We start from the raw sequence: 14,172 nt of genomic DNA on the forward strand, positions 1-14,172 counted from the left end.
AAAATCTGTGCTCTTGAAGTCCTTCCTGGTATATTTGACTTGTAATGTTAACTACAGGTTTTGTCTTATTAAAAAGATAAATTGGGGCTAGGGGTTATAGCTCAGTGGTAGAGTGCATTTTTGGCAGGTATAAGGCTCTGGGTTTGATCCCCAGCAAAAAAGAAAAGAAAAAAAAAGAAAGGAAATCAGTTTTACAATGAGGAAAACACCTTGGGAGAACATTGTAAAAATTATCTGAATAAATAATCCTATGTTGCCCCAGAAAAGAACTTTGTACCTGTTCGATAATCAATGGAAACTGGTTTGCTGCTGGCTGGGCTGTCCCCACGGCCAGTGACAGCATACACTGTGATGGTGTAATTTGCTCCAGGTTTAAGGTTGCTGACAGAAGCGGTGGACATGCTCCCAGGGACAGTGAACTCCTGAACAGGGCTAGTTCCTCCTGTGTGAAAAGGGGTTAGTCCATAATGTGAGGGGCTTGGAGTTACTTGGGCATTACTGATTAATTAACATATTGAAAGCAGTATGTAAATCACATTTTATTGCTTATTCCTCTTTAAAGAGTGCTATTAATAGAGCCTGGACAGGAAGGTGTATTTATGCACGTAATAAACCTTGATAAGTATATAATGTAGGGAGACAATTGTAGTTAATGTTATTTTAACATTCTAGCTTTGGAATGTTACTGAGCTGTAGATTAACATTAAAAGGGGGAGAGGTAAGCCCTTACTCAAACTAGGATTGCATGTCCTGCATCCTTTTAAAAAATTTTCATGGAATATATTTATGTTAAAGATTAGAGAATACAGAAAAAAAGTTAAAAATCACATTTTACCAATGATAATATATTTGTGAACTGAAAATCTTTTTTTCCCTAGTTCTGCTATTCCTCCTCTAGTTGTATCATACAAACAGCTTTTCCTCTTGATTTTACAACCAACTATACATACATAGATTCCAGTCATTCTTGTAGTAGACAAGTCTCTGCAAGTGCGCTGCCAAAATTATTTTAATTTTATGTCCATTTTGAGCCTTTGAATTCTCCACAGCAGACTCTGGTCAGCTCAGAATGTGAAGCAGCAAGTAACCAACATACCTGTTTCTCCATAGGTGATCCTATAATACCTCACTGTGACAGCAGGAGGCTCCCAGCTGATCAGTACGCTGGTAGGGGTTGAGGCAACGATTTTCAGGTCCCTTGGGACATCAGAAACTAGAAAATATGAGGGACAAATCTTCACATCCATAACTTTCAAATGATAATTAGATTCTCTTTGTTCATTTTCCAGGTAATTGTTTTAGTGTTTCTTTCAAACAAAAATGTAAATACTCTATGAAATTAGTATTACTAAAAGTTATGAACAATTCAAGGAAAGGGGTTAAGAGACTATTTAAATTGAGATAAAATGATTATTTCAAATATATTGAAGGTTTCTGTTCCCTCAACTTTTTATTTTGATAAAACCATAGAAAAGCCACAAACATAATACAATGAATAGCCACATACCCTCATCTTAGGTGTGTACTGTTTGGAAACATTTGCACATTTGCTTCTCTTTCTTTCAATCATTCCAAACTAAGGTAGAGATATCAAGATGATACTTTGCCCCTAAGTGCTTCAGCATCTATCTTCCAAGAATAACGGCACTATTATACTAAAATTATATTTTTAAGGGAACTTTGAAATGGCATTATGTTTTCTGTATTTTGAATAAAACTTTAATAATTAGAAACACATAAATATCTAAATTAGGTGAAAAATTTCTTGGGGTAAAGAAATTATCTTCTTCACTATATTCTAAGAGGGAGATTTTTCTCCACACATTCTCTCACTGGCCTCTCTGTGTCTTTAACCGTGATCTATTTTTTAGGAAAGGATGATTCTGCTGACACAAAGCTAAGCTATTTCATAGACTGTACCAACTGTATAGGAAAGTCTGTTTCTCTGAAGAACAGACAAGAAGTTACCTGTTGATTGCTGACCACGCAAGGGGAGACTCTCCTCTTTGCCATAAAGAGCAACAATGCTGACCACATACTCTGTGCCTGGATTGAGGTTGGTGAGGGTGATGGAATTCCGAGAGGGGGGCACTCTGTCTTCTCGGGGTCTTCCAACAGCATGCTCGGGACGATGGCGAATCCAGTAGCCAGTAATGGTGGCTCGGGGAGCAATCCAGTGGACGGTGAAAGAGTTTGGAGTGATATCAGAGAAGTCAATGCCAGTTGGGGAATCAAGACCTGTATTTCCCACCCGTGGGAGGAGGAGGGGAGGAAAAAAGACAAGATATCACCAGCTTAAAATGTGAGGAAGGTGTAGGGGAAAGTTACATCCATCCAACTTTTTTAGCATTTCTCATGAATGTAGTGAGGTGACCTGAACCTCAGGTTATGATGCACTGATTCAAAGCCACAGATGAAGTTTAAAGTAATATATGCACAGTTCACAATAGCCAATTCACACATTACTTTTCTTTTTCTAAGCAATCTCAGCGTTGTATACATGTCATTACAGTAGGTCTCAGTATCACATCTGAAGACCGATATTTAAGATATTGTGGGAACTGAAATTTTCAAGTGCTTCAATGTTCAAGTAGTCTATGTTCCATCCTGTATCTCTCAAAGTAAAACAAGATCTGCCCACTATTGAGTTAAAGAAGCTCCCAAAGAAGCTTTCTATGCCCAAGAAGAGACTGATATGTCAATGGAGCAGTGGTGATGCTGGACATAAAACTTTCTAAAACTGAAGACATTATCCTGGACAGATTAAATGCAGGTAATCCTTCAGGAATTGAGAACTCTTAAAAACTATCAAGAATTCAGTATTAATCCCATATTCAAATTATTACACCCTTCTGGGACCTCCAGAAAATTTATGTTTGAGTTGAAACATTCACTAATTCTATTTAATAATATACTCAGACCGAATTGTGACATATTAACTTCCTTTTGGAAATCCTTTTTGGATTATAAAGTAATAAACATACTAAAGTTTGCTTTTTTAAAGGGAAAAATTAAAAGAAGCACATTTAAGAAAGAACATATTATCTAATGGAAAGCAATGTCCAGCAACTCTAAAATAACAGAGATTATGAGATATTCTTCTTGGGAGTTCTTTTGTTTGTTTGTTTGTTTTTTAAAGGATAGATAGCAAAGTTTCTGAACTAATTTCAGTCCTCTCTCTGGAAGCAGGAGGAGAATGTTAGAGACTGAATTGCTAATTAGTAATTACTAATTGTTGAGTGAGACATCTTTTAATTTTCAAGACCACTGAAGAAAAAGTAATGACAAGCCTGCCCACACCATCACCACAAAACACAAGGTATATATTTAGAAGTAGTGTTTCATTTTGTTCTTTAAAATTGGTAGGTACGAGCTAGGTGATAATGATGTTGCTCCAAGACTTACCTGTTTTCTGTCTTCCTTTAAGAGGTATGCTCTCGTGGTTTTCGTAGACACTGGAAACACTGACTAAATATTCGGTCCCAGGTAGGAGGTCTGAAGAAGCAAGTGAGATTCATTTTAAACTTGAGCTTGAAGGCATGAAAAACTAAAGCGTTCCTGGGACTATTTCAACTAGTATCATATACAAGCGTTCAGTCCTGCAGCCTACTTATACCTATGTGAACAGCAATACCTGGATGGTCTGTAAGCAGGTAATGAGGACGGGTCACCTTGCCCTGGGTCCTCTCTAAGCCCTGCCCTCAGTGCTTCCTCTGTGTGACTCAGTTCCATCTGCACTGGACAGTGTGATCACTGTGAGCACGAGAGACAACTGCTCCGGCATCATGGGTGATCACTGACCCTGCCCAACAACCCTACAGTGGTTTGCTATTTTCTAAAGCACTTTTATTATGATACAATATACTGCAAATATTACTATGTGCAGTTTGACGAGTTTTGACATAGATTTAACCGATGTGAACCATCACTACATTCAACATGAAAAAAACAGCCACTACCTCTGGGAGTTTGGTTTATGATAACTGTTCCCATTTTATAAAGGAGAAAGCTGAGGCACATAGAAATGATCATTTTTAATTGACTTGCATAAGATCTTTCAGTGGTCTTAACAATGAACCTTTACTGGAAAAGGGACATGTGCTAAAGGAACAGCAATCAATTCTTCCATATGAATATGTTTAAAACGTTTAGCATATATCCTTGAGTGTCCTTTCTTCCATTTTGATATAGCCAAGGGTACAGAGGAAGCTTTCCAAACTTTGAACTTCTGCTCACTAGACCCTCATTCCCCTGTGCACTGTCAACTTTTCAGTCTTTTTTTGCAGAGGTTCCTGCAAGGTTTGGAAAAGGACCAGACGAGAGGGCTAGATGCCTGAACTTTGTATCTTCCTTCCTAGTTGTCCAGGGGCAATATAACTTAACAACTGGGAGCCTTGGTTGTTTCATCTTTAAAGCAGGATAATAATTCTCTAAGGGGGAGTTGGCTACCTTGAGGTCACAGCATTAGGACCAAAAGGTCTTAGAACACATGAATATGCAAACAGGTGTTGGACAAGCTGGGACCAACATGGAATGTGGGGTTGACTATATACCAGGCAATGAGGTCACCACTGTTCCAGAATGCTCTAGAACAAAAACAGCCCTGTGGATGTTATCATGCAGATGTAAGGATGTTCTCTGCCATAAGCTAGCAAGTAAGAAATCAAGATCATGGTTACATATAGGTGCCTTTCTTTGTGTTTTAATTTCTAAAACATGTTGGAAAGGAAGAGAATGTTTTCAGACTATCATTTGGGAATGTACCTAAATGTAAGCCATTTCTGGTTATGTGGATCTTTTGCTGTTCTTACACATTGTACCACAATAGTGAAATATAAGGAGCAATGTTTATATGAAACACAGCACCATATTGCAGCCTACTCTTTATTTTCTTTCAAAAAAAAATTCTGTTCCAAAATGGCAGGGACTAGAAAAAGACAATTTCCATAAATTGTTTAATGTCAGTTGTTTTCTAAGACCTCAGCCTTCTGAGAAATCCTGCCAATAAATGCTTTTTGAAGTACATATTAAACTTCTGTCTTTGCAATATCCTGATCTATCCCAAGCAATCAGCCACTATTTATAAGTTTTCAAATGCTAGATAGATTATCTGCTGATACTTAAAACAGAAAAAAATGAAAACACAACAGATATGGGGACATTTATGGTGATATTTTCAATACTCATATTTTTTCTTTTCTAAACACTTAGGTTTAGTCAATAATTTCTCTTGATATTCACTTATTTTTATGTGCTTAGTTGGAAGCAGAATGGGTTGGAAGTCTTGGAACATTACTGCTAGGGGTTTCCACTATGAATTTTTGAAAGTTATAGATATCAAAAGTATATTGATCTTTTTGGGATTGGTTTATATCACTTATAGTGGTGGGGGATGGAGAGTGAGAGAAGAATGGGAGGAACTTTAGATTATGTAGAAATAAATGAGAGGGAGGTGGGGTATGAAAGATGGTGGAATGAGACAGACATCATTACCCTAGGTACATGTATGATTACACAAATGGTATGAATCTACATTGTGTACAACCACAGAAATGAAAAGATATACCCCATTTGTGTATAATGAATCAAAATGCAGTCTGTAAAAAAATAAATAAATAATTTTTTTAAAAAAAGTATATTGAGGTAGAAATAAGCATTGTGTCTTTCAGAATTTACAGAAGCGTACCTGGACTTGGATTTAGTTTGGAGCTATGCTATGGCTCTTCTTCTGAGTTGATTCTCCTTGAGAACTCAGAGCCAGTACATATGCTCCAAATTACTACTTATGAAACAGATGCACCCTATTGCTTACTTGTTAAGACCACCGCATTGTCTATTGGAGAAATCGACAACTCCGCAACATCTTCCTCGTTTTTCACGGGTGAGTAGCGCACCAGCAGGTTGCTCAGCTCAATAGATGGAGGGGGTGCCCAGGTGACACGCATAGTGTCTGGACCAACATTGGTGAATTTCAGGTCCGTGGGAGGAGGGACAGCTGGTTTCAAATAAACAAGAAGATCAAATTAATGTAATTTTAAAGTCAAAGCTCACAAATCCACTGGAAAGGTAAAAAAAAAAGTCAATATTTCATGCATAAAGGAAACAGAGTCATAATCATGCAAATAGTCTAATCTAAATCTAATCTAAGTCATGGTGGACTACTGTTAAAAATAAAACATTACATCCAGTACTGTTAGGCCCCTTGAAGCTTTCTGCCATCATCAATGTGTTTTAAAGAATCATTTTAATCTAGTTTCAAACAGGTTGATTTTACATACAAGACTAATACCACTGAAGATTATTTTATCCCAGGCCAAAGAGGCTTAAGTTGCCACACAGCAAAGAGAAACATAGCGGTTACTTTCCAAAAAAACACATGCACACAGACACAAGACAAGAAGGTCCTAAATGTCCCCCGCCCCGATGTGAAATGTCTACAAGCTACTGGCATAGACACAATTCCATTCCGTGAATTCTACTTACAAGTGAGAAGGGTTCATGCAAATTGGTTCTCAGCATGTTTCTTCCCATGCAGGGCAGAGAACCTTTACGATGTTGCATGCTGGTCCCCAGACTGTGGTTAAAGAGGAGTTCCTTTACCTTACGATAGCAACAAAATCTAAAATGCTCCGAAGTTTATTTTTCTCATACATCAAAACAACCCTTTCCATTCTACTTTAAATTTTGGTGAGTTTTTGGTTAGCTACAGAGAAGGAACTGGTGGAGTTTATCAAGAGGTAGAAAGAAAAGCATAATGGCATATTCTGGAAGTATATCTTTTCAGCGTTAACTGGTGCTCATCCTAAAATTTGGTATTCTTGTTAGATTTTTTTTTTTTTTTTAAATGCTAGGTCTACAAATTTAACTCACCTATGCTGCTTTGTATTTAATAGACCAGACATCTAGATTTCTCTAGTTTTATGCATACTTGCAGTTTAAATCAAAGTGCACTTAAGACTGCTTGCATACACCTTCATTCAATTAGTCAGGCATATGCTTTAGATTCCTTATGCCCAATCCACCCATTTTAATCTATGTGGCCAATTGCTGGCTTCTCCCTTGAAACATCCATATTTAACCAGAGTGACTGTTGGCAGCATGCAACACCATCCATGTCTCAAACACAGAAGTTTTCAAAATTCACCCGTTTGCTGTGTCAGTGTAGTAGGGGCACTCTCTCCGCCATTAATGAGAGTGATAACGCTGATGTCATAGTCAATGCCGGGCTCCAGCCCTGTAACTGTGTAGTATCCTACTGAGGAGTCCACAAAATCTTCAAAAATAGGGATCCCTTCTCCTGCCGCAACTACTGTGATGCGGTACCCAATAATGGTGGAAGAGTTTAGCGGGGTCCACCTCAGGCCGATGCTTGAATCGGTTATATCAACAAAGCTTAGGTCAGTGAGTTGGGGCACCTCTATTGAGTTACAAAGCAAAGAGGGGGCAACAGGAAAATAGAGGCAAAAAAAGAGGAAAAAATAAAGCAGTGTTTATCAGGTTACCAGTAGTCAAATCGGTGGAATGGTAAAGCAATGATGGTAATATGCAATCTGTTTCAAATTATCTGAAAAGATTTCCTAAGTAACATGAGTAGTTGGCTTCCCTGGGAGAATAAAACAGGTTATAATATTCTGTTAGGGATTTCCTTGCATTTTGAAAATGTCCCTAAACAGTACAATTTGACCTTCTCAGATTCCTAAAAATCATAGGCCATTTGAGGATGTCAAAATCATTCCACAAACCCAGACACAATATCCACAGTAAGTATCAGCAATGATTTTAAAAAACATCTCAAACTGTTTCAGTAGGAAACTAAAAGCTTGCATGAAGGTTTTAAAAAAATTGGCTGATGAATGGTTTTTTTTTGCCCCATACAAACTCATGTCAACAACATGGTGATAATACTAATGCATTATGGATGTATGGTGTGAAATGTGCCTTTCAAAAAGCACATTCAAGCCAAGGACAGACCGGCCTGAGTCCAAGGCCACTGCCAATCTTTTAATTCATAATCAAAGTTATTTAATTAGCATTAGTAAACACATACCAAACAGTGCCAAAGGGAACACAATCTGTCCAGTAATTTCATTCTGTCATAATCCAATTTTGGACAAACAACGAACCTATCCCTAGATAGGGCTTTGCGATGTTGTTTTTTAATTCGTAAGAAGGAATGCCCTGTGGGCGTGGCCTTTATTTCCGTCTTCCTTCTCTCTTCCCTCCCCCAATGTTAAAAAAGGTGGCTTTGAAGTTGCAAGATAAGGAATTAGACATTGTCAACCATGTACTATTTCAGTGCTCACACATGGAGACAAAAAATATTTTATTTTTAGAGAGCTGCTAAAAACTGATATGGACTATAAAATCAGGCACAAACGTCCCAATGGGATGCATTTACCATATTACTTTTAGCCCGTCAGCACTGAGTACAGACACATGACGTTGTTTTAGTAATTTCCACGTGAGCAAAGAGTAGAGTTAATGCCATGGTTGCCACTCCATTACATACCCATCGCAACAAAGAGCATCCCAGTGAAGCACAGACAGTGAAGCAGTGTTATCAGCAAGCCTTTGTCCAAACAGTCGTTTTGACTTTGCAGTTTTGGAGAGTGTGGTTGGGAGGCTGGCATTAAATCCCAAACACACTTGACACATTCAGCCAGCTGGGGATTAAGATGCTAATCCCTTCTTATTGAAACTGCCACTCTGAGGATAACAGCTTATTTTTCTATTACCTGGGATGATGGTATCAGAGATAGGGACACTTTCCTTTTCATCTTTGACAGTGTACACACTGACATTGTATTCCAGGCCAGGACTCAGGTTTTCAAAAGTGCAGGAACTCTGATGGGCAGGAACCATTTCTTCCAAAGAATATCCCAGCTGTCCATTTGTAGGGGTGGTGGTTATTTTATAGCCAGTGATATCTGGAGAGAACAGAAAGGAGGCAGTTACGGCAGAGCACTGATGACCTACAGAGTATTAAAGGAGACTCCGTGCTGGACCACGAAGGAGGCTGAGTTTTACTGAGGGTTCTACTGTCATCCAACCCTTTGAGGCTGACCAAGAGTCCGAGTACAGTCTTGAAAATCTTGAACATTGCGTTGAAGAAAAAAAGCTTGGTAGAGAAAGAAAAACTGTGAATTCCCATTCATTTGTGGAAACTATAAACGTTGATCTCATAGAAGAAGAGAGTAGAATGGAGGTCACTAGAGACTAGGAAGAGTAGCAAGGAAAGACAATCCAGAAAGGTTAGATAATGGGGGACAGTGGTGCACACCTGTGATGGGAGGCTGCTGCAGGAGGATCTTAAGTTTGAGGCCAGCTTCAGCAATTTAGCAAGGCCCTAAGCAGTGTAGTGAGACCCTGTCTCAAGATAAAAAAATTTTTAAGAAGAGGGCTGAGGATGCGGCTCAGTAAAGTACCCCTGGGCTTAATCCCTGGGAAGGAAGGAAGGAAAGAAGACGAAAGGAAGAGGAAAGGAAAGGAAGGTAGGTAGGTTAGATAATGGTACCAAAATACAGTTAGATAGAAGTGATTAGTTCTAGTGTTCTACAGCATGGTAGGGTAACTATAATCTACAATAATTTATGATCTATTTTGAACTAACTAGAAGAATCTGAAAGTTCCCAACACAGAGAAATTATAAATGTTTGAGGAGATGAAAACGCTAATTTGATCATTATACATTGTATCCATATATCCAATTATTTTACTGTATACCAAAAACATGTGCAAATTTTATGCATCAATTACAAAAAACAGTGCTACCTTTAAACAACAAGAAGGAGGAGAGGGGGGAGGAGGAGGAGAAGAAGAAGAAAGAAAATCTTGGAAAGAGAGGAAGTGATAACCAATTCCTCTCTTCTACCACTCTCCCCTGCTTTTCCTTAATTAATCAACTCTCTGCAGGACAGTTGAGGGCTACTGCATTTTACAGTATGAAACACTCTCAAGGTGGTGATGCTCATTCTAGAAAAAGATTATAAATTATTGAAGACCTCAGAAATCATGGAAATTGGGCAGTAAAAGGTTTGAGGGGGAGGAGGGAAACATTCAAAGATAGTGACAACTACAGATCTGAAGGACCCAGAGAAAGATAAGAGGAGGAAGTAGGATTTTTCACTCACCAAAGGACACCAATCCAAATGGTGGATTTTATCATTGGGAACAAGGTGAACAGTAAAGTGGTATCTACAAGGAAATTCAACTTGATGGGACGAAATATTTAGGTCATTGCATTTGCTGGTGATCATCTGATGAGGTCATTGAGACTGGACATTAATGATCAGGTGCCAACCAGCATGAAACTGCCCAGCAGGAAATTTTAAAATCAGAGTAAATCAGTTGGAAACAAGGTAGCTTTGGCTTAAACTATGTTTTCATAGATTTAGAAAAAAAAATTCACCAAAATCATTCTAGACTGCAGAGGGAAATTAAAGGACATTTTGAGCTACTTTTATTTTGTGTGATTATAAAGACTGATCAGATTTAGAGATAATCACTTCAGCTTTATACCCACATAGCAGTAAAAAGTGTGCAAGAAACACTTTTTACATTTTTTTTTTTTTTTTTTTTTTTGGTACCAGGGAATTGCACCCAGGGGCACTTTACCATTGAGCCACATTCCCAACCTTTGTTATTTTTTTAATATTATATTTTATTTTAGAGACAGGATCTCTCTGAGTTGCTATGGGTCTCACTAAGTTGCTGAGGCTGGCTTTCAACTCATGATCCTCCAGTCTCAGCTTCCCAAGCTGTTAGGATTACAGGCATGGGTCACTGCACCCAGCTACTACCTGCAAAACTTTTAACAGTAAAATTAGAAATAGTTAAATGATACATTCCTCAAGTTAAGTATAACAGGAACCGATGCAACCAACATTAGCCGGAACTTCTGTTTATTTTACAGTCTTGGTTTTGGGAAGGTATAGTAGGTATTCACCCTCTGACTGGTCCCAGACCTACCTGGGGTGGTGCTCCTCTCCCAGGACACAGTAAGTATGCCAGTATTAGGGTTGGCATCCAGGTGCAAGTTCGAGGGTGGAGACAACGCTATGCAGAAAGAAAATGTTAATTAAAAATTAGAGCTAACACAAAGCACTTGGCCAGAGGAATGTTTCTGTCCCTTCCTTCTTTTCCCTTCCTCCCTTTCTTCTAGAATTGCTGAAATTATAGAGGTTATACTATGAAAATATGAAAACATGGTGGACAGTAATCTTCCAATAGAGGATTTTTTTTTTTGATCAATGATTTTGCACTACTAATGGAATCATTTCCATCATTCTAGTTCACAAATACTCTTGATGGGGAAAGATCATTTCTTATGCCCCAGAATTCATGGCATGAGTTGAATCTGCTCTTCCAAACTTTTATAAATAATAAGTCGGGATAAAATCTTTCTCCCATATCATTCTCATAAGTACTGCTATTGACAGCAGATTTTAAAAAGCGAAACGGTTTGAAAATCTAAAAGAAAAGAAAAAGACACAAGAACTCTCCCTACGTGTCACCACTCTGTTGATAATTGGTGCGTCCTGTTCTTTCCCATCTCTCAGGACTTGAACGGTGTAAATGTATTCCACTCCTGAAGTCAAGCCGGACATGATGACGCTTCCTGATTCTGAAGTCACTTCTCGTGGGGCCTCACCTCCCTGGCTTGGTTCCACACCCAGCTAGAGGGAGGGGAGCACATGAACACCCAGGTCAAGCTTTTCAGGCACGTTACTGTTGACAGGCTGTGGTTGTAACATAACATGACTCCTCAGAAATGCACAATGTACTTTTACTGGGGACATTTTCCAACTCCATTTCCCACCTCAGTTGGAAATTCCTGTATTGGGGCCAGGGTGAGAGAAGTGTCTTCCAAATGGCACTAAGATGGTTTGTGATGGAAGGTTCCAGAGAAATGCCTGGAACCTTCCATTAAAAATGCTGATTTGCTTGATAAAGGATCTCCTGGTACAAACAGGGGGCTCTGGGGTACATGGTAGTTCACTTCTATTTTCTTTTGTGCTACAAGAAATTCCCTAGGCACTCTGTTAAATGAGTTATTCACATCCAATTCACTTTTCAGTTGCCATTTAAAGGCAACAGCCCCTGTAGCACTTTGCTACCAAAAAAAAAAAAAAAAAAAAAAAAAAAACACAAAAAAATACACACAAAACCGTCTCGTTGAAGAAGTATGTTCATAGCTTCATAGCTTCAACTGCAGGATATGTTACAAAAGAATTAAAATGAATGTGCCCATAGTTTTAAATCCTTTTAAATTTCTAATTCAAAAACCCAGGTAACATTGTGTTTTCAAATGGTGTTAGATTCCAGAGAAATCCTTCATATGCTATGTAGTTTCTGAAGGTTAGATTGATGTTATTAAGGAAAATTGACAAGGTACATTGGTGCACTTCAAAAAGGAGTTTCTCTAAGTGGTCTAATCAATATAGTCATTTGCATACTCAAAAAGTGACCTCTGGTCTATTTCTTAAACAATCCTGGGGGTTTAGTCTTAATTTCAGTCATAATAAATTATTTCTTCCTCCATACTCTATATACCAATGAAAGTAATTCTTTCAAGCATATTCATTTGTATTCATCATTTCCCTAATATCATTATTTTAAAGAACATGAATCCAGATATCTACAGGGGAGACCTCAATCTTAACTTCTATTAAGAGATTTACCCACAGGACTTTGAACAAGTGGAGAGGAAACTGATTGGATAAAAATGTGATTTTTAAATGACTCTGAGTTTAATTGTTTTCCCTAAATTGACTTTTGTGAACTCCTTGGCACCCATTTAGAACAACACATCAAATGGAGTTCTCCTATATTTTTCTTAAATGCAGTTCCCTGGGGGAAAGGATAGAGAAAATAAAACAGCAACAACTAACAGGTCCATGCTAATGGTTTCTCCTTTGCAAAGCACTCAGTCCATCCTTACAGCAAGTGATGAGGTAGGCAAGGAACAACAGAAGCAGGTGACAATACCCAGGTGTCCTCTCCTGAATAGCTTCTATCTACTGCGTGCAAAATCAGTAGGGCACCTCAAGGATGCATCACAGGAGTTTAGGAACATCTGCAATTTACCTTAAACCCAATCCTTGGAGCAGGGGTCCATGTGATCGTGATGCTGGTCGAAGTGACCTCTGTGGTGAAAGGTGGAATGGAGCTCAACGGCTGCACTGGGAAATGAACCAACACATGTGTTCAACCCTTTGACTCACAGATGATGGCAGAGATTATAAAAAACAAGTATTTTTATCTAGAATCTGAGTTTAATAAACCAGTAGCTGGAGAAGGTGTTCCTTCACTGGGTAAGAAAGAACAGTGCTTCTCAATGAAAAATCACCTGGTAAAAATCTCGGCCCCGATTCTGGAGGTCCAGCATGGGTTTGGGGAGCTGGCTCTTCTGATGATGGCTTTTGGACTGGGTGACCTCAAAGGAAGTCCCTTTCAATTCCTTAGATTCTATGATTTGTGTCTTTTCATCATTGTTGGGATTTGAGTTTGGTGACAATAAGTTTTCTTATATCACTCATAAAATATATAACTGGTCACTATAAACAGATGATCATTTGATTTCTTAAAACATTAATAACAACAGTACAATTACAGATGCTGATCTAAAAATAGCTTCATGCTGAATTAGTCCACAATGGTGAGCAATATTTTTGGTTGCAGTAAGTGATATCATGTGAAAATTAAAAACTCTGAAATTGTGGATGCATTTTAAATTCTAAAAATTCATTCCCTAAACAGAGTAATAATTCTACAGAAGTTTAGTATTCTAACCTTAGAATTAGAAATCATAACAAAGGTTTATTTTGCATCTCCTAGCATCCTGGCACTAGTTGTTTCTCTTAGTGAGAATATTGCTTAAAGCAAAGAGATTAGACAGAGGGGAATGAAGGGAAGGGAGGGGGTGGGAATAGGAAAGACAGTAGAATGAATTGGACAGAACTTTCCTGTGTTCATATATGAATATACCATGTGAAACTCAATTATCATGTACAACCTTAGGAATGGAATCCTAATTAGGGTAAGTTACACTCCATGTATGTATAATTTGTTAAAATACACTCTACTGTCACGTACACCTAATGAGAATAAATTTTTAAAAAATTTTTAAAGCAAGGGGGAGAAAGAGCATTTGTATACAGTTAAGGCAGGTAC

The 14,172-nt window shown here is 38.2% G+C and overlaps 1 protein-coding gene across 9 annotated transcripts in view; it reads right to left on the bottom strand.

Moving 5' to 3' along the window:
- Window positions 1–14,172, bottom strand: part of Fn1 (fibronectin 1) — a 63,464-nt gene that overhangs the window by 19,127 nt on the left and 30,165 nt on the right. For 5 of the 9 annotated variants that reach the window (XM_047542988.1, XM_047542989.1, XM_047542985.1 and 2 more), the window contains 10 exons: window positions 13,087–13,181; window positions 11,507–11,675; window positions 10,969–11,055; window positions 8,736–8,927; window positions 7,145–7,417; window positions 5,813–5,995; window positions 3,406–3,495; window positions 1,969–2,238; window positions 1,097–1,213; window positions 278–442 (listed from right to left, as the gene is read on the bottom strand). In XM_047542988.1, coding sequence (XP_047398944.1) covers window positions 278–442; window positions 1,097–1,213; window positions 1,969–2,238; window positions 3,406–3,495; window positions 5,813–5,995; window positions 7,145–7,417; window positions 8,736–8,927; window positions 10,969–11,055; window positions 11,507–11,675; window positions 13,087–13,181 — 1,641 coding nt within the window. The remainder of the gene's footprint in view (window positions 1–277; window positions 443–1,096; window positions 1,214–1,968; window positions 2,239–3,405; window positions 3,496–5,812; window positions 5,996–7,144; window positions 7,418–8,735; window positions 8,928–10,968; window positions 11,056–11,506; window positions 11,676–13,086; window positions 13,182–14,172) is intronic. The other 4 variants (XM_047542993.1, XM_047542987.1, XM_047542994.1 and 1 more) reach the window with 1 other exon arrangement.

The sequence above is a fragment of the Sciurus carolinensis genome, chromosome 3 (genome assembly GCF_902686445.1).
Source record: "Sciurus carolinensis chromosome 3, mSciCar1.2, whole genome shotgun sequence".
In the NCBI taxonomy this organism is placed as follows: domain Eukaryota; kingdom Metazoa; phylum Chordata; class Mammalia; order Rodentia; family Sciuridae; genus Sciurus; species Sciurus carolinensis.